Source organism: Protopterus annectens, chromosome 17.part0, assembly GCF_019279795.1.
Source record: "Protopterus annectens isolate FY-2018-M chromosome 17.part0, PAN1.0, whole genome shotgun sequence".
In the NCBI taxonomy this organism is placed as follows: Eukaryota; Metazoa; Chordata; order Ceratodontiformes; family Protopteridae; genus Protopterus; species Protopterus annectens.
The window spans coordinates 697,533,212-697,558,463 of record NC_056751.1 but is presented as its reverse complement, the minus strand read 5'-3'; the positions used below and the strand labels follow the sequence as shown (position 1 = coordinate 697,558,463).

The window sequence follows — 25,252 nt, the reverse complement described above, 5'->3', positions numbered from 1 at the left end:
TTAAAAAATCTTTTTTTAACTGCAACTACTCACGTACTGTCATCTGTTAGAACACAATCAATCCAACACTCATTAGAGTAGTAGTTATGCAACACAACAACTTTTGAAACGGCAAAAAATCATTACTATATAGTCAAATTAACATTGTTAAAATTTTAAACGTCACACTTCATGTATTCAGACATGCAAATTTATCACAATGCATGTGTCCAGTCTTCCTCTGTTTTAAATATTGGAGATGGGAATGGAGTAAGAAGTGGTGAAAGTCAGATTGCAGTACGTGATAATTTAAAAGTGAAGTGCAGAGTAAGAGTATCTTGTGCGTCAAACTATGCCACTTACTCTGGGATATTTTGAAGTATAATCAAAAAGGATTGTGGCATTTTCTCTGATCCTGTTTTGCAGGACATATTGCCTAGGCCTCCCTTTTTTTCTTTTAAATGTCCTTTGAATTTAGGAGAAATTCTCTCCTTTACGATGATGCCAAGTGTTAATACAACATTGCCAGTCAGAGTAGGATCTTTTCATTGTAGTTACTGCAATGTTTATAGGTTAGCCTTAAAGGTGCAAGAAGTGAATGTAAATGGCAAAAGGTTAAAAAAATGAAAGAGCATTTTACTTGTTAAAAGTAAAATGGTGGTTTGTGGTATTAGATGAAGCTGTCAGGTTAGTACGTGGTATATAGGACAAAGAAACACAAGCTCTGTGTTCAGAATACAGGAGCATATGTAAAAATGAACCCCCACCCCTCAACTGAGTTGGCTGTCTAATTTACAGCCAATACATAAAACAGTTTTTTTTTTTACATGGGTGTATGCCCTGCCCCACTTTATCCCACTCCCTAATACATATAATATACCAACCATGCACAACAGTGGAGGATAAATGAAATTTCCCTTCCCCCACTGTTCAATGATCCTGAACATAAAAACAAGCTTGAACAGCAAACTCCCTTTCAACAAAATGGGAATTTAGTTGAGCACCAAATTCCTGTTTAAAAAAGTGGACAAACAATTGCACCCAGCTATCCAACCAAAAGAGACACATGATGATAGGAGAGACGGTTTTTCATTTTTAGCATTAGATTTAGTACTTTCACCCAGGGGACTAAACACATGTGGCACATTAGGCTTGAAACTAGATTCATTTTAAAGTGTAGTACAGTTATTCCGTGTGGTTTGAATGCAGAGGTAAATCAGACATGTTTGTAGCAATATGTACCACCTCCCTGCTCATTTCCCAAGATAAATAACTTATTAATAGAAACAATTTCCTCCACAAATAACATCAAAAATCTCATAAGACTTGGAAGACTACAAGCTCAACCTGCTCAGTTCTGTTTCCAGTGACTTGAATACTCATATCATACAATTCATCTTCACCCAGCTCACAACTCAACCTACTAGACTCAATCTCAACACATCTCTCCACTGCCTCCTAGATCTCATATGAAGTAACAAACCTCTTATCTGGTACATCACCATCTAACCACCATTTTCAGTGACTACTGTCCAATCAGTTTCCATATCCATCATCCATATGTAAATGTGATGTTAAAGCTCAGCTGTTTCTGTAATAGTTCACAGCTTAAAATTAACAAATTTAAATTGACCATATCCTCAGTGGTTTGGTCAGCAATTCTGAATTCAACTGACTCTAGTACTGCTGCAGAACTACTCACCTCTGTACTGCCTGATCTGCAAAACTCCTGCTTCCCAGTAATCCATAGACTATACAAACAAAAAACTAACAACTGGTTAACCTGTAAACTTAAAACTCTTCTACCAGTAAGAGATAATGCAAGCAGTTTGTTGAAAGCCCTTCCCACTACCATAAGCAGGTAACTTTACACTAGGCTAAGCAAATTTGCCAATCATTGTGCAATCCTAAAAGCCACCTGATGAAATTATACTAAACTTCACTAATAAAATCGCACAAACTTCTGGAAGAGTTCGACAGTCTTACATGACAGAATAACATTCCTTCCCCTAATTACACATCCTGTCAAGTTGCCTCCAGTTTCCTTTCTCATTTCGGCAACCTTCCCATCCGTTACTCTAACTAGTTCAAGACTGCTTCTGTCACCCCACAGCACCCCTCCATTCTGCTACAGAATGATCACATCAAAGAGTATCCATGCACTGCTCAAATAGATAGTTCCCTGGTACAGGCAACATTCATTCATGGTTTATCACTACAAAGAAGCCATCATAACCTCAATGAAATACATGTACAACCGCTGTATTACACATAATATCATGCTTAATATCTGGGGGAAAAATACCATTGTAAAATATCTCCCTAAGAAACCCAATCCCTCAGATTTCTGGCTCATTTATATCATACCTATCCAGGACAGATTATGAAAAAAAATTACTTGTAGTTCATTCAATACATCGACAACTCTCACCTTCTCTTTCAAAAGCAGCATGGCTATTGGTCTGTTCCAACTATTTGGACACCCACTGACAACATCCTTCTAGGGATAGACAAAGACCAAATTACTGGAGCCATTTTTATTATAGGGTTAGGATTTGGTTTACTGTTCACTCAGTTCTCTTATCCCTTCTCACTGAAATAGGCATTAGTGATGACACACTGCCCTGTTTAGAAATTACCCTTCATATCATCACTTGTGAGTTTCACCTCATCACCCTCTCAGTTCCTCTGCAGAAAGGCATCTGCTAAGGATCCATTCAGGGAGCTCTCCTCTTTTCTGTCCACTTTAACAAACTTTCTTTTGACGTACCCCATCTTCCTTTCCTGGTTTATGCTATTAATGTGGTCCTGTTCTGCTCAAACCATTCTTGCGCTCTCTCTCTCTCTCCTGTCTTATACTCAAACGTCAGGCTGATTTTCATGATCATATTAAATGGGTCAGTGATAAACAATTATTGCGTAATTCCTCTAAAATGAAACAGTGCTATTTGGTACTAGGCAAAAACTTACTTCTATCTCCAGGCTTCTACAAATCCTTGATAATTTTAATAACCCTGTTAAAAACATCACTACATTTAAATACACAGGGATTTGGTTGGACCCATTCTTAAATGTCCTTCTCGACCTGGATTGCACATAAGAAAATCAACTGTCCTGTTCTGGGCTAATTGGATTTTTCCTTTTCTTTCCAGACCCTGTATGAATGCCATAGATACAGGTATCTTAATGGCTCAGCTAGAGTATGGTCTCCCGCTGTTTCCTGCAGCCTCTAAAAAAATGTATCCATCATTCACACCTTTTCGCGTGAAATATGCAAACTTATTACTGTCTTCCCCAAGAAATGAAAACCACAACAAAACCTTTGAAAAAGCTAACTGGCTGCCTGTGAAACAACATGCTGACTTTATACTCGCCTTTCAGCTGTTTAAGTGTATTAAGAAGGAGACCTTCACCCCCACAGTCCTCCAAATAATTCAGAAATGTACCAACATACACAGCCTTAGAAATTTTAACCACCGAAGATGCTGACTGAGTACCAGCAGATTTCACCAGCTCTGCTATAACGTTTTTATTTTATTTCTGACAGGAAATTATATTAAGTTAGTCTATTCAATTTCTTTTCATCAAATATTATTATTCTGAAGTCTTATGTAGAACAATATTTTTTTTATTCTAATATTTTCCTGTCAAAATTTCAATTTGAATATCTCTCTAACTACAATTCAGGATGAGTCACACAGAAGTAAGCTCTCAGGACTCTTCTTTAAGAAAGGACATACAATTTGTTCTTACCAGCATACAAGAACTCTCCCGCAAGATGGACAAAATGGACAGTAAAATTGATAATTTTAAACAGAATTGTTCCAGACAAATAGTTCAGATACAAGAAGCACTAAATCAACAAAAAACTCAGATCTTGGGGAAAGAAGATGCCATAAATGACTTTGAAGGAAAATTATTTGAAGATGAGCATAATACAGAATTTTTACTGAAATAGAACACCTTACTTTTAGATAAAATAGATAATCTAGAGAATAGATCTCGAAGAAATAATATTACAATCTTTGGTCTACCTGAAGGTATTGAGAGAGACAATATGACAAATTTTTAACATCTTGGCTCCCTAAAGCCCTAGATCTTTTAGAAGCTATGTTATTTAGCATTGAGAGAGCGCATAGGTCTCTATCTGTTGCTGCTTCCTCCTCAAAGAAATCAACTCCGAGATGTACTATTGTAAGAATAGATTTTTATCTACACAAGATAAAGAACTGATACTAAAAACAGCTTGGACAAAGTTTCTCATAAAAATTCAAAACCATACAATAAGGTTTGACAACGATTATTCCTCTATTGTGATATCTAGAAGGAAATGCTTTTTATCTTTAATAAAAGAACTCAACAAAACACCAGATTAAAGTATACTTGCTTTTCCCAGCTAGACGGAAATATTCCTTTCTGATGAAACAAAAACTTTTGAGGATATAGACAATGCCATAATATTCCTAAAATCAAAAAATATATTGGACAAGACAGAAGATGTGGAATAGAATAACAGCTCGTTAGAGACAAGCTGAGAAAAACAACTGAAAACTGAATGAAGAAAGAAGCAACTAAAAGGAAAATGACCTTTCACTCTAAAATACTAATTTTTTATACAATACTGCCTTTTCATTCAACACAGTTTGTCTGTTTCATAATGTATAAACTTAAATAGAAATCCAGTTACATCACACACTAAGGTAATTTTATTTATTTAAGCATTCACATTCGTATGTTTATTTGTATGTGTAATTGTATGTATATCTGTATATAAGCATGTAAATGTGTGTTTGTACACATATACACATCTGCATATATATATATATATATATGTGTGTGTATATGTGTATTCATTTTGTTGGTGTTTGGTTATGAAAGATCAGCTGATTTAATGTTTTCTAGGGACTTTTACTTGTCATCAGAAATAGAAATTGATATAATAGCTTGTTATCTAATTTCTTTGTGATAAGTCTGTGACTGAGAGATGGTGCTTTGGATGTGTTAGTTGTCATTTATTTTGAAACTTAGTGTAGTCAATTAAGCTGCATGATTTGTGCTCTATGTGGACTTCGTGCACTTCTGATATGGTTTTCCATTAGTTGTGCGGCTTGCCTGGCTTGACTTGATGAATACTATATATGATGTGATTTGGGGGAGTGGTGATTTTATTATGCCTTTGATGTTGCTTGCTTTTTTACATGGTTTTATTAACTGGTAAGTTTGATTATTGGTAGTTCTAGTAGGTTGTTGGGTGGTGGAAACTTTTGTGTGCCTATGGGATGTAACTGCTTTTTTTTTTTTTTTTTGGATCCTCGTTGTTTACTGTAAGCGATTCTGGAGGTGCCAGATGTTTAAAGCCTTGAAGTGAATTTCCGCAATGTCAGCGCAAGCATGAAAAGCAAATAAATCATCTAATGTTATAAATCTTTGTTCATTAATTACTATTTGAACTTCGGTTCCGTCCTCGGAACCAATACGGCCGTTTCCATCCTCACGCCAGCCAAAAACTCTCAGCTAAGACCTACCCATAATGCCCCTCTCCTAGTTACTCCAGATCTCGTTTGCCACGTTCCTAGTCAGACATGCCAGCCATCTCTCTCAAAGCTAAGTAGAAAATTCATTTTTAAGATAGTTCCTCTTCAAAATTTATTTCTTAGTCAATTTAGCCTTTTCTCACTGTTGCCTATAACCTAATTCTATTCTCTACCCTTGACCTTGGTAATTTAATTTCTACCATTATTGGTACTGTCCCTCTCTTCTGCCTTTGACAGACCCTCCTTACCACTTGTGGTATTTTTTTAAATACCGTCATTGGAATTCTCTCCCTTATTTTGTTTTTTCTATAGGATAGCCTTGTTGCCTTACTATGTCAGACAAAGCTCAGTTGGAGTTTAAACAGTGTGACAAGTGTGGGCGTAAGATGCCTAACTCAGGTACATATGCTCATTGTGTCTACTGTTTGGGCGTGGATCATATTAAAGCTGACTGTGACATTTATGCTAGTTTTAGTAATCGTACACTAGCAGAACGTAAAAATAAGCTTATTTTAAAAGGTTTAATCAAGACACCTTTTTCGGAGGCTGTATCTGGGTCGGAGGTCTCACCCCCCCAAAAAAACAAAAAATAAGGAAAAACGGAGTCACTCTTTTCTTGCATCTCCGTCAGTTATGGAACAGAGTCAGCTCCGTGCTTTTCTGACGCCCTCGGCGCAGACCTCTTCAGCACCAGGCTCTGTATCTTCTCCCTCGGTGCTGTTCATGATATTCAACCCTGTTTCGGTTCCAACCTCAGCACCACTGACTTCGGTGCCATCCTTGGATCCAACATTGGCTCTGATGACTGTACCTGCTCTGGCACCATCCCTGGCCACGATGTCGACGGTTTCTTCAGCTCCATCAGCTCCAAAACTCGAATATCTGCCAAGGACAAGATACTGTCCAACTTACGACCCTTTTTTGGGGCAGAGGTTTAGCCCCTTTCTAGAAAGGCCCGATTCTCCTTCAGCAGCCTCCTTTAGATCCAATAGGAGTTTTTCTGAATTAGATCTAGTGCTGGTTATGGACCAGCTTCTGGCAGCTAGGGGATTGCCCATTCCAGCTAGACCTTCCGTCTCTCTTGGCTCGGAATCTTTTACTACATCTTCCCCTGTTTATCCTCCTCCAGCCTCTACCCAGATCCCGGAGATCTCAGTACAGATGTCCACTCCGGTGCATACCGTCTCGGCTCCGACAGCAGTTTTCCCCTGTCTGCACCTACCACCCTTGTTGCATTGGCTCCGGTGGAGCTGATGCTCTCTCGGAGTAGTGCGTGGACCGCCTGTACCTTGGTACCTAGCCCGGTAACTACTTTCTCTCTGGCGCCATCAATGTCCATGGCTTTGATGGGTTCCAGTCCTCTCGGAGCTCCTCAGGGTGGGGTGTGACCCTGGTTCCGAGGTTGTCTTTCCCGGTTCCGGGCTCCTAAACCTCCTCGGGCAGGCCTGCTGTCCAGGTGATGGAGAGGGTCCTTGACTCGGCAGGCTTACAGTCAGCACCAATGACATCAGTATCAGAACCCCAACCCTCTATTTCGGGACCCCAGGCACAGGACCCCCTTTGAAGGGAACCCCTTTTCCAGAGTCCTCCTCAGAAGATCCCCACCCCGGAAGAAATGGTGCAAGAGGGAAGCACCTTGATTCCCCAGAGGAATCTGTCACCAAAGATGCTGATTGTGATGAGGGGGGAAGGGTCCCCAGAGTCTCCCCCAGACGACCTCTCATTCGGAGACATTCTCAAAATCCTCAAGCAGCGGGGAGACTGGAAGTCCTCTAACCCTTCTTCTGAGGAATCTGTGTTCTTGCAGGCCTTCTGTGCCTGGCCATCTACTTCCTGGGTGACCCCACTGGCAGATGACCTTGGTAAGCTCACTGTGCAGTGTGCCTGGAAGGTCCCGGACAACGTAGAACCTGTCCCCTGGAGGCCAGACAAATTTTTATCTACATCTGAAGACCAGCCGCAGTGGTCCAAGCAGTTGAAAGTTGATCCTATGGTCGTGGTGGCGGCCACCAAGAGGAAACTGGCAGAAGATAGTTCCACTGTCCATCCTCCAAACAGGGAGTCCCAGACCATGGACAGACTAGGGAAGCGGACCTATGTTTCAGCAACCTTCGCTGTTCGGTCGCTGAACTATCTGGCACACTTTACTCACCTCCAAAGAGGCCTAATTTTCGAAATGTCTTCGTCTTTGGTGGGGATACTACCTGATGAGATGCGTGACACTGCCACCTCACAGCTAGCTACCGTTGAATCCATCTTGAACTCCTCACACCACCGAGGGGGCAGCTCGAGCTGCCGCATCAGGCATTGTCATGAGACATAATGCTTGGATGTGGTTGTGTGACTTCACAGACCCCTTTAAATCTTCCTTCGTCAATGCACCTGTCGACAAATCTGCACTTTTTGGACCTAAAGTACGAGACACACTTGCACGTAGTGAGAAAGACGGAAGGACCTCGTCTGCTGTGGGCATATGCTTTTCCAACCACCAGAGGTCCCACTCCAGGAACCAGAAGGGAGGAAAAATGTGGTTCAAGAAATCCCAAGGATCTTTTCGTGACACTTGTGGTGAACAATCCCCCGGGGCAGAGGGGGCAACTCATATGGAAGACACCCCTTTCGGGGTAGAGGGGGTCCGCATAACCAGGGCGCTAGAGATTCTTTCTCTGGCAGACCCTACCAGCACTGAGCAGTGGCCCGATTGCTTTCCTCTGGAAGCAATCGAGGGTCGTTTTTCTCTGCACCTACCAGCCTGGCATCTTATTACCACCGATGTTTGGGTGCAAAGAATAATATCCTGAGGCTACCAAATACCATTCGATTTAATTCCCAGACCCGTCAAACGAATCCCCAATGTACCACCCAGTCAGAGGAAATTAGCAGCCTTAGAAATAGAAAAGCTGCTAAGAAAAAGAGTCATCCAACCAGTCCCCACCAGACCAGACAGGATCCGGGTTTTATTCGAGGTTCTTTTTAGTGGCAAAAAAGACGGGACTGGAGACCAATCCTGGATCTCAGCTTATTGAACAAATTTATCAAACCTCAAAAATTCCGGATGGTCATGGTACAGTCCATTCTTCCCTTCCTAGGAAGGGACAACTGGATGTGCTCTATAGACCTACAGGACGCATACTACCACATAAAGATGGATCACTGCTCCCAGAGGTTTCTCACCTTCTGGCTGGGAGCCAATCACTACCAGTTCAGGGCACTGCCATTCAGTCTCTCGATAGCCCCCCCGAGTGGGCACCAAATGTATGGCAGTTGTGGTAGCTCATCTTCGACTACAAGAATTCCAGTTGTTTCCGTATCTAGACAATTGGCTCCTTACCACTCTGACCAGGAATATCCTAGTCCCCAGCCTCTCTTACACTCAAGGTCTCGCTCTCTACTTGGGGATTACAGTCAACAAGGACAAATCTCATATGTCCCCAGTGAAGACACTGGAATTTATTGGAGCAGTCTTTGACACAACATGCTGTCAAGTTTCTCTCCCCCCTCACAGGACTTTGAAAATAAGACATCAAATCCAAGACCTTCTTCCTCAGACCTATGTACCAGCACGTTTTGTACTGCAACTCTTAGGCTCCATGGCGGCTGCCATTATGTTAGTACCACTGGCGAAGTTGCACATGAGAATCCTGCAGTGGCTCCTTTCCACACAGTGGCCATTTCTAACTCACCCACTCGACCACATGATACGTCTTACAAACCATTGCAAGGAAGAAGTGCTATGGTGGATGAAGCCACAAATGAATCTTTGGTGTTGACCATTCTGCCTTCCCCAGCCCTCGGCCATGGTGACCACGGACGCTTCTCTGTTAGGGTGGGTGGGCATTTCCAGGGAAAGACGGTCCAAGGCACCTGGTTCCCCATGCCAATTTGCACATAAATGTCCTGGAACTGATGGCAGTTCTCTTAGCGTTGCAAGTGTTCCATGCATCCCTACCCTCTAGGACCATTGCAGTTCAGTCAGACAACATGTCAGTTGTCTGGTATAGCAACAAGCAAGGGAGAGCCAGGTCTTACCCCCTGTGTCGGGAAGCCATGAGGATTTGGCACTGGGCGATAGCTTTCAACCGCTTTCTTATAGCAACGCACATTCCCGGGAGTTCCAACCTTATTGCAGACAATCTGAGCAGGAACATCCTGATGTCTCACGAGTGGTCCCTCAACCCTGTAACAGCGGATCGGATCTTCCAACATTGGGGCAAGCCTTGCTGTCAAGCATTGCTGTGATCTGTTTGCTTCCCTCCTAAACTACAAATGCAGAAGCTACTTTGCCCTGATCTCCCCTCAGGGGAACTCCCGAGGAATGCTCTAATGCACGATTGGCCCCTGGGTCTTCTGTATGCCTTTCCCCCCATTTCCCCTCATTCCAAAATTTCTCCAGAAAGCTCAGAGGTTGATAAGCAAAGTGATCCTCATTGCCCTCTACAGACGTTGTCAAGTATGGTTCCCGTTTCTATGGCCTCATCCGATTCAAAGCCCGTGGATCCTGGATCATTCCCAAGACCTGTTAACTCATCCTCAGGGACTGATTGATCTGAACTGGCACAGTCTCAAGCTCACAGCTTGGTTCCTCCACTTCCAACGATTGTTACACCGCCTATGCAAGACATTTTTGAAAGGAGTATTACATGTTAAACCTCCAGTCATTCCTCCCTTAGAACCCTGGGACTTGACTTTGGTACTTCAATCTTTCACAGGTCCTCCTCTCGAGCCCTTTGATTCACGTGATTTAACATTTTTGTCATAGAAAACCTTACTTCTAGTAGCACTTACCTCAGCGAGAAGAGTATCTGAGCTGCAGGCCTTGAGTGTCAAGAGACCTTACTTGATCTTCCACACGGATAGGGTGTTCCTTTATACTGACCCTTCTTTCTTGCCCAAGGTCATTTCTGGATTTTCCATTACCCAATCTATTGACCTGCCGGTTTTCTTCCCTCAGCATTCTAATAGAGGGGAGTACCTTTTGCACACCCTTGATGTGCATCGGCAGCTTCATTGTTATTTGGACAGGAATAAATCTTTCAGGAAAACAGATCAGTTGTTTGTGGCCTTTGCAGGACCCAGATTGGGTAAAACTGTTTCCAAAGTGACTTTATCCTCCTGGCTTAAAAACGTCATTACCTTTATCTACCAACAGAATAAGCTGTCCTTACCTTCCAGAATAAAGGCTCATTCTACCAGATCTATGGCTCCTTCTGTAGCATTTCATTCCAGAGCCTCTGTGGATGATATCTGCACAGCAGCCACTTGGGCAAGACCTCGTACCTTTATCTCTCATTACAAATTGGATTTGGCCTCCAGGAGACAAGCATTTTTTGGTTCTATAGTGCTCAGGAACATCCTTTCTTAGGGCCACCTAGGACTCAAGCAGCTGGGGACTCGGTCCTAATAGTAATTATTGAACAATGATTTACAACATCAGATAAACAAGTTATGTCTTACCATAATGTTCCATCTGTGTTATAGATCTTTGTTCATTCGTTACTTCCCGCCCTACTTCCCCCTGCCTGGACTCCTGGTGGACTTTAGGAACTCCTGGATAGGGTATTTACTCAGACAAGAGCCTTCTACTATTTTTCTATTACTACGTCTATTATATAGGGGTGGGCAAACTCGATCTGGAGTAACTAGGAGAGGGGCATTATGGGTAGGTCTTAGCTGAGAGTTTTTGACTGGCGCGACTTGGAAATGGCCGTATCGGTTCCGAGGATGGAACTGAAGTCCTAATAAAAATTAATAGTAATGAATGAACAAAGATCTACAACACAGAAGGGACGTTATGGTAAGACATTCTTTTTACCTTCTCTAGTGTAAACTTTTAAGAACTTGTTCCCGCCACAGTCACAAGAGTGGTAATTAATATTCCATATGTAAGCTCTCGGGAGTCTCTTGTTGATAGCAATTACAATAGTGCAACCTTTGAACCGGAAATCCGTTCATGTTAGCTTAGATACTTCAGTTAGGTTTAATAACTGAGTTCAACAGTTTACACTTCTTTTATTAAGTATAAGTTTGTGATGAGTGTAGTTACTTTTGGATAATTATAGAACTTTAACAGTGATTTTATACTAAGAGTTGCTTGTACCACTTTATGAAGTTTAAATCTGACTCGTGAATCTCGTTATGCATAGTGGTGGATGCTGTTCAAACTAGGTGAGTTACATATACTTTGTTGATCATGTCAGCGTGTTCACAAAGAGTATTGTACTAATTACAGTAGTGCAGGATAAAAGACTGGTTTGCAATGCTTTCTCCTTAGGTCTTGCAAACGTCTTTACAGAAGAAAGGAAAGAACTCATAATTTTTTTCTTTCCTTTGTGTTTGACCAATAAATTTGATTTTCCTGCTATTCTTTTTTTTAAAACAAGCTGAATTAAGGTTATTGGGGGGGGGGCTTAAGAAATGAAACAAGTCTGACAAATGGTAAGGAAGATTAAGGCAATAAACTTTAAAAGTACTACTGTGTGTGGTATAGGGTTTGACTGACTACATTGGCCTTTTGTGTGATCTTGAGCAAGTCATGTAACTAGCCAGTACTTTAAGCTCATTGGGAATTTGGGATAGTGTCCTAAATGGTCTCCTGGATGGCACGCCTAGTAATTGCATATGAAGATACATATATGTACAACATTTTACTTCATAATGTCTTTTTTTGAGCTATGTCACAAGATATGAGAATAGTATATAAGTCTACTAATTCATATTCCTTATACTAATAAAAATGTGAGAATGATACTAAAAACACAGCAGAAAATGCAAAAGGAGGCTATCTAAAAATAGTGGCTGATGTAAAATAGTAAAATAAGAACATAAAACTAAGACAGTGTTGATTGTAAATTAATTAAAAGAAATGCCATTAATGAGCAAAAATAATAAGGCACGAGGCAGAGAAGGAGTGATGTTTTATGATTGTAATGAGGTATTCCCAGGAATGCAAAAAAGTGTTTGTATTAGTTGCTGGAAGCACATATTTTCACTATGTAAAACTAAAAGCTAAAGTAAAGGTAACATAACTGAAACAAGAAAATGGGTTACACTCTCTCGTTTAGGACTTGCACTTTATTTGAATACACAAGTAGTTCATTCCCTTGGAAATAGCTTTGTAAACTAACCTCTTTGAGGCCATCGTTTTCAGGTGTGAGCTAATTGTTTGAATACAGTAAGAGAGGTAATACTTATTTCATAGGTTCATAGGTTGGTACTAGGCTATCAGCCCTAGGGCCTATACAAGCCTAGCCATTACAATTCCCTGGCTATTTCTTCCCACACCATTTACTTCCCTGGACCCTTGTCTAGCAGGGTGACTAATGTGATCCCCAGGGTGAATTTCCTATTTCTATTACAAAACTCACCCAAGAATCAAGATTGTGGACAGCAGCCCAGACTGTAGCAGGTGCCTATATTTTATTTATTTATTGACATTTGTTAACCAGGTTGGTCCAGATGGGCTTGTGGCCCATTTTCAGTGGAGACCCGAGGAGAAAAGCTCCAAAAAAAAACACAGTTTACAGAGAATCAAATATCTGAGTAAAAAATATGGTCAAAATTAGTTATACAAGAATGTTATCAAGACAAAACAGAAATGCAAACACATGATATATACATATCAATATTTTTACAGACTAAAAATATATTTACATATTTACAAAAAGAGTTAAATATTGATTGTAGAGATTAATAAGTATCTACAATAAAGTATCTACAATAGTGGAGTACTTTAGATGTATGTGGAGGGACTGAAAAGGTATATAGTACGGTTGTGGGGAGCTTAAGTAGGGGCTTGACAGGGACATATTTTGGAGTTGAGTAGATGAAGTTTGACTTTAAAGTGGGATGTTTAATTAACAAAAGAAAACTAGGGAATTGATATTGATAAAAGGGCTATGTGAGCTATTACAATAACAAGCCTACACTCAAAAAATTGATTCAGATTGAACATTGTACATGTAGTAAAACACACTTGAACAAGTTTAGAAAAGCTAATAATTTAAAAAGAAAAATGGATGAGGGAAAAGAAGAAAGAGGAAGGAAGGGAAAAAAGAAATGGGTTTTAAAATTCCTTATTTCCATCCTGCTTACCATGATACTCAATATATTTTAGATACAGAATTTGTGATTTTAGATTTTTAATATTGCATGTGATTTCGAATTCACTTTGTAGTATCTGCAATACTTGATTGTTGAGTTTGCTGGATTTTGCAACATTTATAAGTCAATTTACATTATTTGTATTGTTTAACAGTATCATACTGGTTGGCAGACTGTTACTGATTTGTAGAGAGACAGATGTGTTACCGATTTATTGCTAAATCATATAGCAGTTGAAATAGTTTAATTTAATAACAGTGGTATTAGTTTTAATGAAATCTTGAATTTTTGTAAATTGACCTGTTGCAATACGAGTTAGAGTGATTTCATTTATATAGTATTTTGGTATAGGGGTGGTTTTACTCAAGTAAATAACTGAATGCAAAATGCAATTAACAGAAGTTATTAATGGGTGACAGGTTTACATCAGGACGTATTTATTATACTTTACTGCATTAATGTATTTCACAGTGCATTAGTACTACTATTTATTTTGATGCCAAATCCTTGTGTTTGATTTTATAGACCCATTGTTCATTAGCCACTGTCAGATGCTGAACATTCAGTTTTCAGATCTCATTTTCCATTAATCCATACCTTTATATTGCTGTAACTAATCTTCATTTAATATCAATATCCACTTTTACACTGACTGTAATGGCTGAAATATTTAATGTCGGTCAATTACAATACAACTTTGTGAATGCAATTTGTTTTCTCCATTTTTTCTCACTAATGTGGTAAAACAGAGGTCTAGAATAAAATGAATACTTGGACAGTTGCATTTTTAATGTTGGATGAGGGAGGGAGAAAAAGAAAAGGATAAAAGGGGAAAGAAATATCTGATTATTAACTATGCAGATATGAAATGTATAAAGAGTTAAATATTTTGCATCTACTGTTCAACAATAATGCTTCTGTTGAAATATCTGTGTGTGTGTATATATATACATATATATATATATATATATATATATATATATATATATATATATAAAACTGTTTAAATTAATTGAATGTGAATATAAAAATATTACCTGTAAGTACAAATTATACAAAAAGTACATACACACAACTGTAAATAATTACATTTATTTAGAATATATTCTGCTAATTTCTTTTAGATTATATAACTAATATAGAGATTGAGTCAGCAATATGTTTTGTTTAACTTTTACATTTTAGGTTAAGATTTATCATTGAAATTATAGCAGAGGAGTGGTTGAACTTTTTTTCTTTGTTTCCTTTGAATGAGTGGAACTGTCTCGATAGAATTTCTATTCAAGCAGGGAGTTTTATACTCCATATGGGGTGTGAAAGGTTTTATAATTATATGTTTACAATTAACAAATTTCATTGTTGTGGGTGTTTGCAAATATTTCCATATATCTTTTTTATCTACATATTTTTTTAATGATTATATAATTACATATGATCTAAAAATATATAAAGGAGTGTTTATAAAGTTTTTATTTATTTGTTAACCGGGAAAGTCCGACTTGGAACAAAACCAATTTTCATCGGAGGCCCAGGGAGAAACGCTCCAGAGTGTATTCACTATTTGGATTCTGTCAAAAATTTAGTCATAAACTCATTGATTCAGCTTTATGTCTTGTCTTAATTGTGTATCACTAAACATTAATGGTCTAAGTAATAGTTTTAAAGAGAGGGAGTTTATGTCAGTACCTAAGAATTTTCAATTCTCAGATTATTTTTTACAAGAGACGCATTTATTGCAGTCAGATATTGATAGACTTAACATGAAAACATATAGTATATTATCATACTCAGAAAAGAAGGGGTGTAGCTATATTATGGAAAACACAACACCTATACCTAAAATAATTAACTTCTATAAGGATGATAAAGGCTTATTGTGCTCTGTTACACTAGAAATTAATAAGAAGTATTACACCTTTGTCAATTTATATTGGTTTCCTGGAATAGGAATAAGGAGTGTAAAGAAACAAATGGAACAGATTATACTCATGTTAAGGGGCAGTATTATAATAGCAAGGGATTTTAATTGTATAATAAAAGTTGAAGATTCTAATTCCACTAGAAAAAGAAGACTATCCACACCTGCTAAATAATTTTAAAAAATGTATTGATTTAATTCAAGTCAGTGATATGCATGATTTTTCAGAACCAAATTCACTTTTTTACACACTACTCCATAGACACAGAACACAAGCAAGAATTGATAGGTTCTACTTATCTTAATAAATAGTTTAGACAAGGTCAAGACTATAACATGCCTACTTTCTGACCATAATACAATAACGTTTCAATTAACATTAAAACATTTTAAAAATCCTATAAAATGTATACCTGCATATATAACTAATTTAAGAGTTTTAAGAATTTTTTTCCAAAAAGAAACTGATTTTTTTTTATTGGTAATAACACGCACTACATATCTGTGTTATATGTTTGGGACACCTTAAAGGCATATTTATATGGCAGAATTACATCTTGGGTACACTTCAAAGAAAAGGCAATGGTATAAAGATTTGGTAGTTTACAAGAGCAAATAGATCATTTACAACTGGGCAACCAAAAAACAAATGCAGATATGTTAAAACAGATTAATGAACTGAAGGGTAAATATCTAGAAATCCTAAGTCATAAAACAATGATTAACTTATAGAGCATCAAATCATTAATCACTCAATCTCAAGTATATACACAAATTACCTATGTGAGCTAAAATATACAACTCTAACCATATTAAAGAAATATATTCACCTTCCAAAAAAAGAAAGTTTCAGATTTAGAAGATATATTAAAATAATTTATAGATTATTTTACTAGAATAAATGAAAACAATACATTAACAGACTTTCAAGAAAAAATAAAAAAGTTCATTAAGAAATATACTACGAAAACATTAACTAGGGATTAAATTAATCTTATTGACAAACCTAATCTGATATCTGAATTAAAGGCGCATATTAAAAATCTAAAAATAAATGAGGCTCCTGGTAATAATGGTACCATTCCTGAAATTTATAAGTTAATGCCAAAAGATCCTTTAAATATATTATTACTTAAAGCCTTCAGTATAGTTAAGAATTTAGAAAGTGCCCCCTCCATGGAAATATTCTCTTATTACTCCAATATTATTACTCCAATATTAAAAGCAGCTAAAGATCAGATGAAATGTTCATCTTTCAGACCAATTTCCTTGTTTAAATGTTGATTTTAAACTGTTTATATCCATACATACAGATAGAGTTAAACAGTTTATTCCTCTTTTAAATGATAATGATCAAACAGGTTTTATTTTAAATAGGAATTCATATGATAATATTAAAAGAATAGTGTCCCTGATTGACCTCACCAACGAAACAAAAGAAAAAACTATAGCAAGCCTTGATATTGTGTTTTCAATTTTGTAAATTGTAAGTATCTTTCATTAGTACTAGAAGAAAGTAACTTTTCCCATAAATTTATACAGCAAATTAATCTTTTATATATTAATTCTCAGGCATACATTAAAATAGGCTCATTTACCTCAGAACCAATAAAAAATTCTAAAGATACTAAACAGGGATGCCCACTTTCACCTTTACTGTTTACTTATTGAACCATTTGCTAATCTTATAAGATCACATGCAGACATTAAAGGCATTTTTTAAGATAAAGATCTAACGGTTAAAGTCCAGTTGTTTGCAGATGATATTCTATTGACCTTAAATGATAATAAATCTCAAAGAACTCTTTTTACTCTAATGGAGTTTTTTTCAAAGAAAATCCGGACTTACTTTCAACAAAAATAAGACCAAAATATTATCTATAAATTATGGTAAAAAGGACATATGAGAATATTTTAATAAATATGTAGTTCAAGAAAGACAGCTAAAATATTTAGGAATAGTTATTGCAGAAAATGTTAATAAAATAATAGATATCAACTGTGAAGCTAGTCTGCCAGCTATAGAAAATCTTATAAATAATTGGAATAAATACTTTTTTTACCAAGGACAAGAGGCTTTCTATAATTAAAATGATTATTCTCCCCAAAATGTTATATCTTTACCTCCTTCTAACACCATTATAAAATGTTTAATTCCTTAATTTTAAGATTCTTATGGTATTCTAATAAACCTAGAATAGCACTAAGTAATCATATTAGAGATTGGTGACATGGAGGTATTAGGTTACCAGACTTATAATTATACTCTATTGCATCTATTATCAAAACAATAATTTTATAGTGAAATAGTTTTTATACTGCTAAATGGAAAGATATTCTTGGAAACATCTTGACTCAATCAATTTTTTGAGACATTCAAATCTATCTTTAACCCCAAATAACTCCATGTATCAGTTATTAAAAGAACAATTCATAAATAATCTCTCAATCTTAGTCAACTCTGACATTATTAATATAACAATAAGTGCTCTGAGAAGCTTCATGTATAAAAAAAACAGACGATCAGTCATGTTTTTTCTTATTTTCCGATAGCTTATACTCAAAATAATGTTACTTCTTTAAATTTATCTGTAATGACTACTTTTAAAGAAAACATATATTGGTCTTAATTGTTAAAGAAATTGTTTACTCCATACAGTATATAATCAATAAGTTTAATTTAGATAAAGATCTATGGCTACATGTGCAAAACTATGTACAATACGTTGAATGAAGAATTTAAGTTATGCAACCATCTGTAAGAAAGTCTATCCCTAACTTTATTGATTTTTTAATGATTCTTTACAACAAAAAAATGGAAATAACATATTATCCAAAATATGTACAACAGTAAGAAAAGAAGCACAATGTGTTAAAGAAGTGCATTGGAATTATTTTAAACTTATAAATAATAAATCCCCCCGTGAAGAAAATAAACAACTATTTCTGTTATCATCCAAACTAACCACATCTTCACTTAAATGGAAACTGTTTTCATGGAAATTTTTATATAGATATTTTTACACACCACATAAAACAGAAATAATGTCTAAAACTAAAATTGCTTGTTGAGGGTGTAAATTAGACGTTAAAGCTGACTGGGAACATATATATTTTGAATGTGTTGAAATTAAACCATTTTGGAAAAAAATCAATGATTTCTTACAAGTTTTATTTTGTGACAAATTCATTCTAATCAAATCCTTGGTTCTTTTTAATGCTCCAATACCTGAGTGTGTTACAAGACCAAAATATCCAACGCTGTGGAGTTTATTGACAACTGCAAGAAAAGTAATAACAAGAAATTAGAAAAGTGATAGTACTCCCTCCTTCAATGAATTTCAGAACATCGCCTCTGAAATAAGTCATCTGGAGATTTTTACAATAAGATCAAGATCCACAAGAATCACTTCCTCATACAATGCATGGAAAGGACTAAGTATACACTTAAACAAGCAATGATTGTTTTCCTGGGAATCATTGAAATTGTATATTGTTTATTTTATTTATGAGTTAGCAGACACCCTTGTAAGTAGATGTCTTAATTAGTTGTTTTGCATGTTGTTTATGATGGTTAAAGAATTAATTTATGTTCAGTTTTTTTCCTTTCACTATATTAATTATTTCCTTCTTAATGAAATGTTATTATTTCTTTTGTTTGCTTTCAAAAAATTCTGATAAAAAAACTCTTGTCCTCTCTCCCAAACCCCTTAAGCTAGGCTTCATTGCACAGACCATGCTTTCTCAGTCCCAGGGCCCAAACTGTGACGCTCTCCCGTTAATCCAATTCTCTGATCAGAACTAAAAGCACATTACAAGACTGTAGGAGAATACAACTAGTCTCTCTCTTGCTGTATAATTTAACGTCTTCCTACTTATAATTCCCTGTACATATAATTTTAATGAAAAGTAAACTCAGATCAAGCTATCAACATGCCAACTCTGTCGACTCTTTATGCAATGCGTCTATATATTGTGTTTTGTCAGTCACTGTATATAACGGCATGCATCTATTGTCTTTATACCCTCAAGGTAACTCTGATATTTACTTTGTATATCATATGTCTACTGATTTTTTTTGTCTTTCATTTTATGTATAACGTAATGCATCTATTGTGTGAGGCTGAAGTCAGTCCAGTTTGATCGGTGCTCTGTCTATTAAGAAATTCAAAATAAAATGAACAAATAAATAAATGTGTATGTTAGAATCTAATATGAACTGTGACCTTCAAAATGTTAATGGTTTGAGTATATCCTAATGATTCTTTTGCCTTTTCAAAAGTTAGTTATTTTGATTAATTGTATTCTCTCATGGATGGTAGTATTAAAAAATGTGTGGCTGCACTTGAAAAGATTTTTGAACTCCCTGTGAAGGCCTACTGCAGAAGTACTAGGGAGAATAAATTAAGTCACTTTTAGATTACTTTAATGAGATGCCACAGGGCAGACAGAGAAGAAAATGATGGTGATCATTGGTTGGATTATTCAAAGAGCTACATGTAGACTATGCTATGTTTAGTAATGAGATGCCACAGGGCAGACAGAGAAGAAAATGATGGTGATCATTGGTTGGATTATTCAAAGAGTTACATGTAGACTATGCTATGTTTAGTTTATCGAAAGGTCTTCATTTTGTGCTATCCATGTTTGTGACACGGGAAAATATACAAGTGGACTTATTTGTATTGTGTAGAAAGATAAAATTGAAATTTCTGTAAAAATTGAACAGAACTGGTGAATCATAACTGAAAATGCTATTAATGACAGTTTTCAGTATGGGACCATTTCTAACTGGATCTTCTCTGGAAAAGTACCATTCTTAGGAGGGTTAGTTTGATTAACGGCATATTAATAAGTATAAATATAAAAGAACGATGCATTGCAATTATTTGTCAGTCCATGACCATTTCCCACATTATTCATAATTATTTGTCATTTCCCAGAGTTTCAGCTTGCAATTCCAGGTGCTAACTATCAGAAGGGTGGCTGAGGGGATTAGAGTTTGGATTCCAGTGTGAGCCAAATTACTGGCTAGACTTATAAGGTCCTCCAGGCCAGTAGCCTAGTATCATCCTATGAACCTAGTTCAGTAGACAATGTGAAAAAAATAAAAATGAACAGTTTTCTTTATTCCAGAAAATGTTAAAAGTAAGTATTTTTATTATTTGAGGTACAGGGTGCCAACATCTTGCATATCCAGTATTGTTCCAGTTATTATGATCTTATACTAAGGAACTGAGTAGTGTTACAAAAATGAAGGGCCGGTATTGGTACTCATATTGGACATCTATCATTCTCTTTATTAGTATGGCTCACAAGTGTGAACTGGACTATATACTGATGTCATTATATAATGGTCTAATTTTACATTCAGGTGGGAAACAGTACTCGGCATAGATGGAAATTTTATTTTCTGCATTAAACTTCCACTTGTTTCTTTAGTTCAGGTGTGAGGCATTGGAATGTTGCACATCATCATCTTTGAAAGATAGGTACTTGATATTGGGGGAGCTTGGAATATTGCACATGGTCATTGTTGAAGGAGAGGTACTTGATATTAGGAGATGGAGCACACAGAGTGAGGGGACTGAGGTGTTGAGAATGGGAAATGCACACTGGGCATTCCAGGAAGGACGGCATGGCATGTACCAATGTTACTTAGGAATAAATACTTGCATAATTGTGAAATAAGGGGTGACGTGCACTACATTAATGATCAACAGCCAACACTAAATGAAGCAGATGGCACTATCGCTATTCTTTGTGTCTCCATGCAGTAAACTCCATTTTAGGACCATCACCACCACTAAGCAAAGTAGGTGACACTATCCAAAATCTTTTTGCCATTGTGCAGTAAACTCCTTTTCAGGTCGCCACCACTAAGTTAAGCAAGTGGCACTATCTACAGTTTTTGTTAACTTTGTTTAATAAATTCCTTTTCAGGTCACAGAAAGAGAGAGAGTCTTTGAGTGTGGGCATGGTTCCATTTACCACCTTTGTAATAACATCTTTATTAAACTTGAGGTTAAAAAATTGGCTGTGGGAGGTGGAGGTGCTGGGAGTATCCTCTCTCTCATTCCACATCTATTGGAAACATGCTCCTTTATAAATGCATGCATTGCAGCAGTTACTGATAGGTTTATGTATACTTCATCATCACTTCATCATCACTTTAAAGCTGTACAGACAGCTTATTGGGATTCCAAAGATATTTTCTCCAGTAATGACACTAAAGGTAAAAAGTAAAAATGTCTTCTTTAATCTTGCAATAATGCTAAGAAATACCTGGGGATATTGATTGCTACATTTGCTGCATCAGCAATTAAATGACAGGATCAAAAAAACTGGGAAAGCCCTAAGGTTATAGTAGTTCTGAAATCCAACTTTTCCTTCACAATGAAATCAGTAGCTGTAGTACATGTGATAGCGATGGGATAGTAAGTATATTTATATATGTATATTCAGTTTTTAAAAACGTGCCACGTCTATCTTTCTAACAGTTAGCCACAAATGTCACAATGTTCTTTTTTTTAAACATCTTTATTGAATTATCACTTGTGACACAGGCAACTTTACATTCCTATAAAAGTAATCAAACTATAGTTAACATAAACATTATACTTCACATATATTGCTATAGTATATATCATATAATCTAAGCAACATTACAATTTCTGCCTTTTTTTTCTTTTTTAAACAAGAAATATTTTTGTTAAACCATCACTTACTACATAGGCAATCATACATTTATATAAATGAAAACAAACCACATTGACACAACCCTAGTTGCAAGCATTTTACATCACAAACCATACTGACCCACTCACAGTTGCAAACATTATACATCACTTATAATCTACCCAGTCTTTTTCAATCAGACATTACATAGCTCATCTAAGTATTTTACTTGCAGTGTTATGATTTCTTATGCCACATCTGACATTTTTTTTCAATATTGCAGGAATGAAAGAGTGCCCTTTGATGCCCTTGGCTGAGAGTGAGCTCATAGCAAGCATCTTGGATGAGGCGCGGAGACAAGTTGGAGTGGTGTTCCCACAAGATTCTTAGATCTCAGGAGAAAAATGTCTGCTTGGAGCTGTGAACAGAAGATAATGTGAATATTCAGTACGAGGAGTTTTTGTGTAGACAGTGTTACAAAATCAAAGGAAGTTTCAACATTTCTTTTCATGGTTTAAAAAATGTTAAAAAAATAAACTTGTAAATTTTACCTGTGTAAGGTATGATTTGGAGATTAATGTGATGTGTAGTAGACTGATAGCCATTCCGACAGCAGGAGGTTGGTGAACTGCTCATAGGATCATAGTATGTTACCAGGCTTATGACCACTAGGGCCCTTACAAGCCTAGCTATACACTCCAAACCCATTTTGATCCTGAGTATAATAATGGTCAGCTATGAGGAGGACATATTAGTAGGGAGATAACTAATGAATTTGTAGGGGGGGGTACTAGGATAATACTTTTCTTATTGATGGCCTCTGTCCATAAGGGACATGGGGGACTAGAGTAGGGGTAAATTTAAAATTTCCCATACAGTTAACAAGGTTTCATCTGAATAGGGTCAGGGATAAACTTGGTTTTACGTAGAAATTCCATAACCCTAGGATCCTTTGAGACACATCTATCTCTCCAGGACATTCTGTTTTTATCACAAGTGAAGTTCACATCTATGAATCTAGTGTTTTTTGGTGCATTTTGCGCATGTGTAACAGATCCATCAGTGTTGAGTCTGATGAAGTCCTGCAAAGATCCTTTCTCAGCAGACTGTAGGAGATTTGAGTACAGGCAAAACCTTTAGGCAATCAGTGTAGGACAGGGTAATCATGCCTTGAATTCTCCTGGTGAGAAACCTTTGTTGGGATTCCAACTGTTGCAAGTGTCTGGTTAAGTATATGCCATAGGGGCATTTTTCTCAGTGATACCTCTGATAAGAGCCAAGTAGAGTGGCACTATCATTTATAACTAGCCATGCCCTTATAAGTTAGGTGACAGAATGATTTTTGTACTATCTTAGCTACGTGTTGGTCAAAGGCCAGATTGCTGTCTTCATATGTACCCAGATACCTTACTACTGGGTCATCCCTTAGGGGTGTTTATCGATGGAATAATTAACTTGGGTTGATAGTTTCCCAAAGGGTGTTACAATGCATTTGTTGGCTTTGAGTTTTAGGCCATGGCTTTGGTACCAGTCATGTGTCTGTGTTAAACCCTCTTGCAAGATGTTGGTTTCTTGGAGGAATCTATAATAGCTCCCAGTTTACCCATCTGCAAACTTGGTGAGCCAGAGGCCGTGCCTTCTGAGAAATAGATGCCAAACAGGATTGAACCCAACACAGAGTCGTGGGATACTCTGTAGATGACTGATCTCTTGGTGGAGATGATCGCACTGATCCTGGCTTCTTGAATCCTGTCTGTGACCCAAAATCCAGAGGGTTATGTGGTGATTTATACCTACCTCAGACAGCCTGTCAACAATGCCTGAGTGGGGTATTGTACAGAATGCCTTGGCCAGGTCAAAATATGCAGTAATGCAATGTTTTACCCTCGTCCATTGCCTTGGTGACCATCTCAAAGAAGTCTACTAAGTTAAATAGGCAAGACCTTCTCTTAAAGCCAAATTGGGATGGGTCCAGTGTCTGTAGGTTACCAATGTCCTTGTTTATCATTTCCATAATTCATTCCAAGGCTTTGCACATTAGGCTTGTTAGACTAATGGATCTTTAGCTCCCTGGGTTGGTTGATGGTCTGCCCTTGTGAAGAGAAATAACTGTTGTGGACCTGCATTCACTTGGAATGTAGCCTGTTTCGAAGCTGTAGTTTGAGTGTCCCAAGTGATCCTCATAGATCATGTTTAGACAGCTCAGGAGGCAACCAGGGATGTTGTTGGTTCTCATAGAGGTTGTATTCTTGGCTTTATAGAGTGCTGCCAGTATCTAGTCCCTGCTAATAGTTAGAAAAAGTATGTTGGAGGGGATTTCATCCAGAGGAACTGTGGGGGGGGGGTGAAGTCTGAGCTGGATTTATCAGACAGTAGATTTGCTATGTCACTGTAATCAGTGAAGGTGGTACAATTTCACCACCAGTTCAGCACACTGCCACATGTTACCTTTAAGGTTCCAGACATAGCTAAAGAAGGCCTAATGGTTGTCCTTAGCCTGCAAGGCTTTCCTGGACTTGTAGTTGGCCTTGTTGGACTAATTAGACCTTAGTTTCTTGTTTAGTTGCATGAGAAAGCATTTGTCTTTAAGGTAGTTCTCCCTGGTTTTGGCCATGAGTTTTATTATATACCCTATTTAGATGAGGATTCTACCAGTGTGGTCTGATTTTTAGTTGTTGTGTTATGTTTACTTCTGATAGGAAAGGCAGCCTCTTTGCAGCTATTCATATGTTAGTATAGGAACTCTATGAATAATTAGGCTTAGGTAGCTGTGGTCTCAAGGTTAGGGAGAGTCTTGAATTTTGACAAACTATCACTTAATAGCATGTAGTTTGCCTTAGAATAGTTCATAATTGTTACTGGTTTAGCTTGGTTTTTCAGATTTATTTTTACTAGCTTTGTGATCCGACCTCACTGTTGGCGAGTATTAGATCCAGTATGTTTGTTCCCCTAGATGGAGCATGCACTATGTTCCTGTTAATAAAGTCAAGGAAGAATTATGGTTTTGAGTTAGAGGCAGTGTAAGTTTCACCATCTGTAGAGG

General features: G+C 37.2%; 1 protein-coding gene across 1 annotated transcript in view; it reads left to right on the top strand.

Annotated features, from left to right (window-relative positions):
• The window catches only part of LOC122791714 (trans-1,2-dihydrobenzene-1,2-diol dehydrogenase-like), a 607,543-nt gene extending 584,784 nt beyond the window's left edge, over positions 1–22,759 (top strand). The window contains exon 7 of the mRNA XM_044059611.1: positions 22,493–22,759. Within this exon, the coding sequence (XP_043915546.1) occupies positions 22,493–22,599 (107 nt within the window). The 3' untranslated portion in view covers positions 22,600–22,759. The remainder of the gene's footprint in view (positions 1–22,492) is intronic.
• The last annotated feature ends 2,493 nt before the right edge of the window (positions 22,760–25,252 follow it).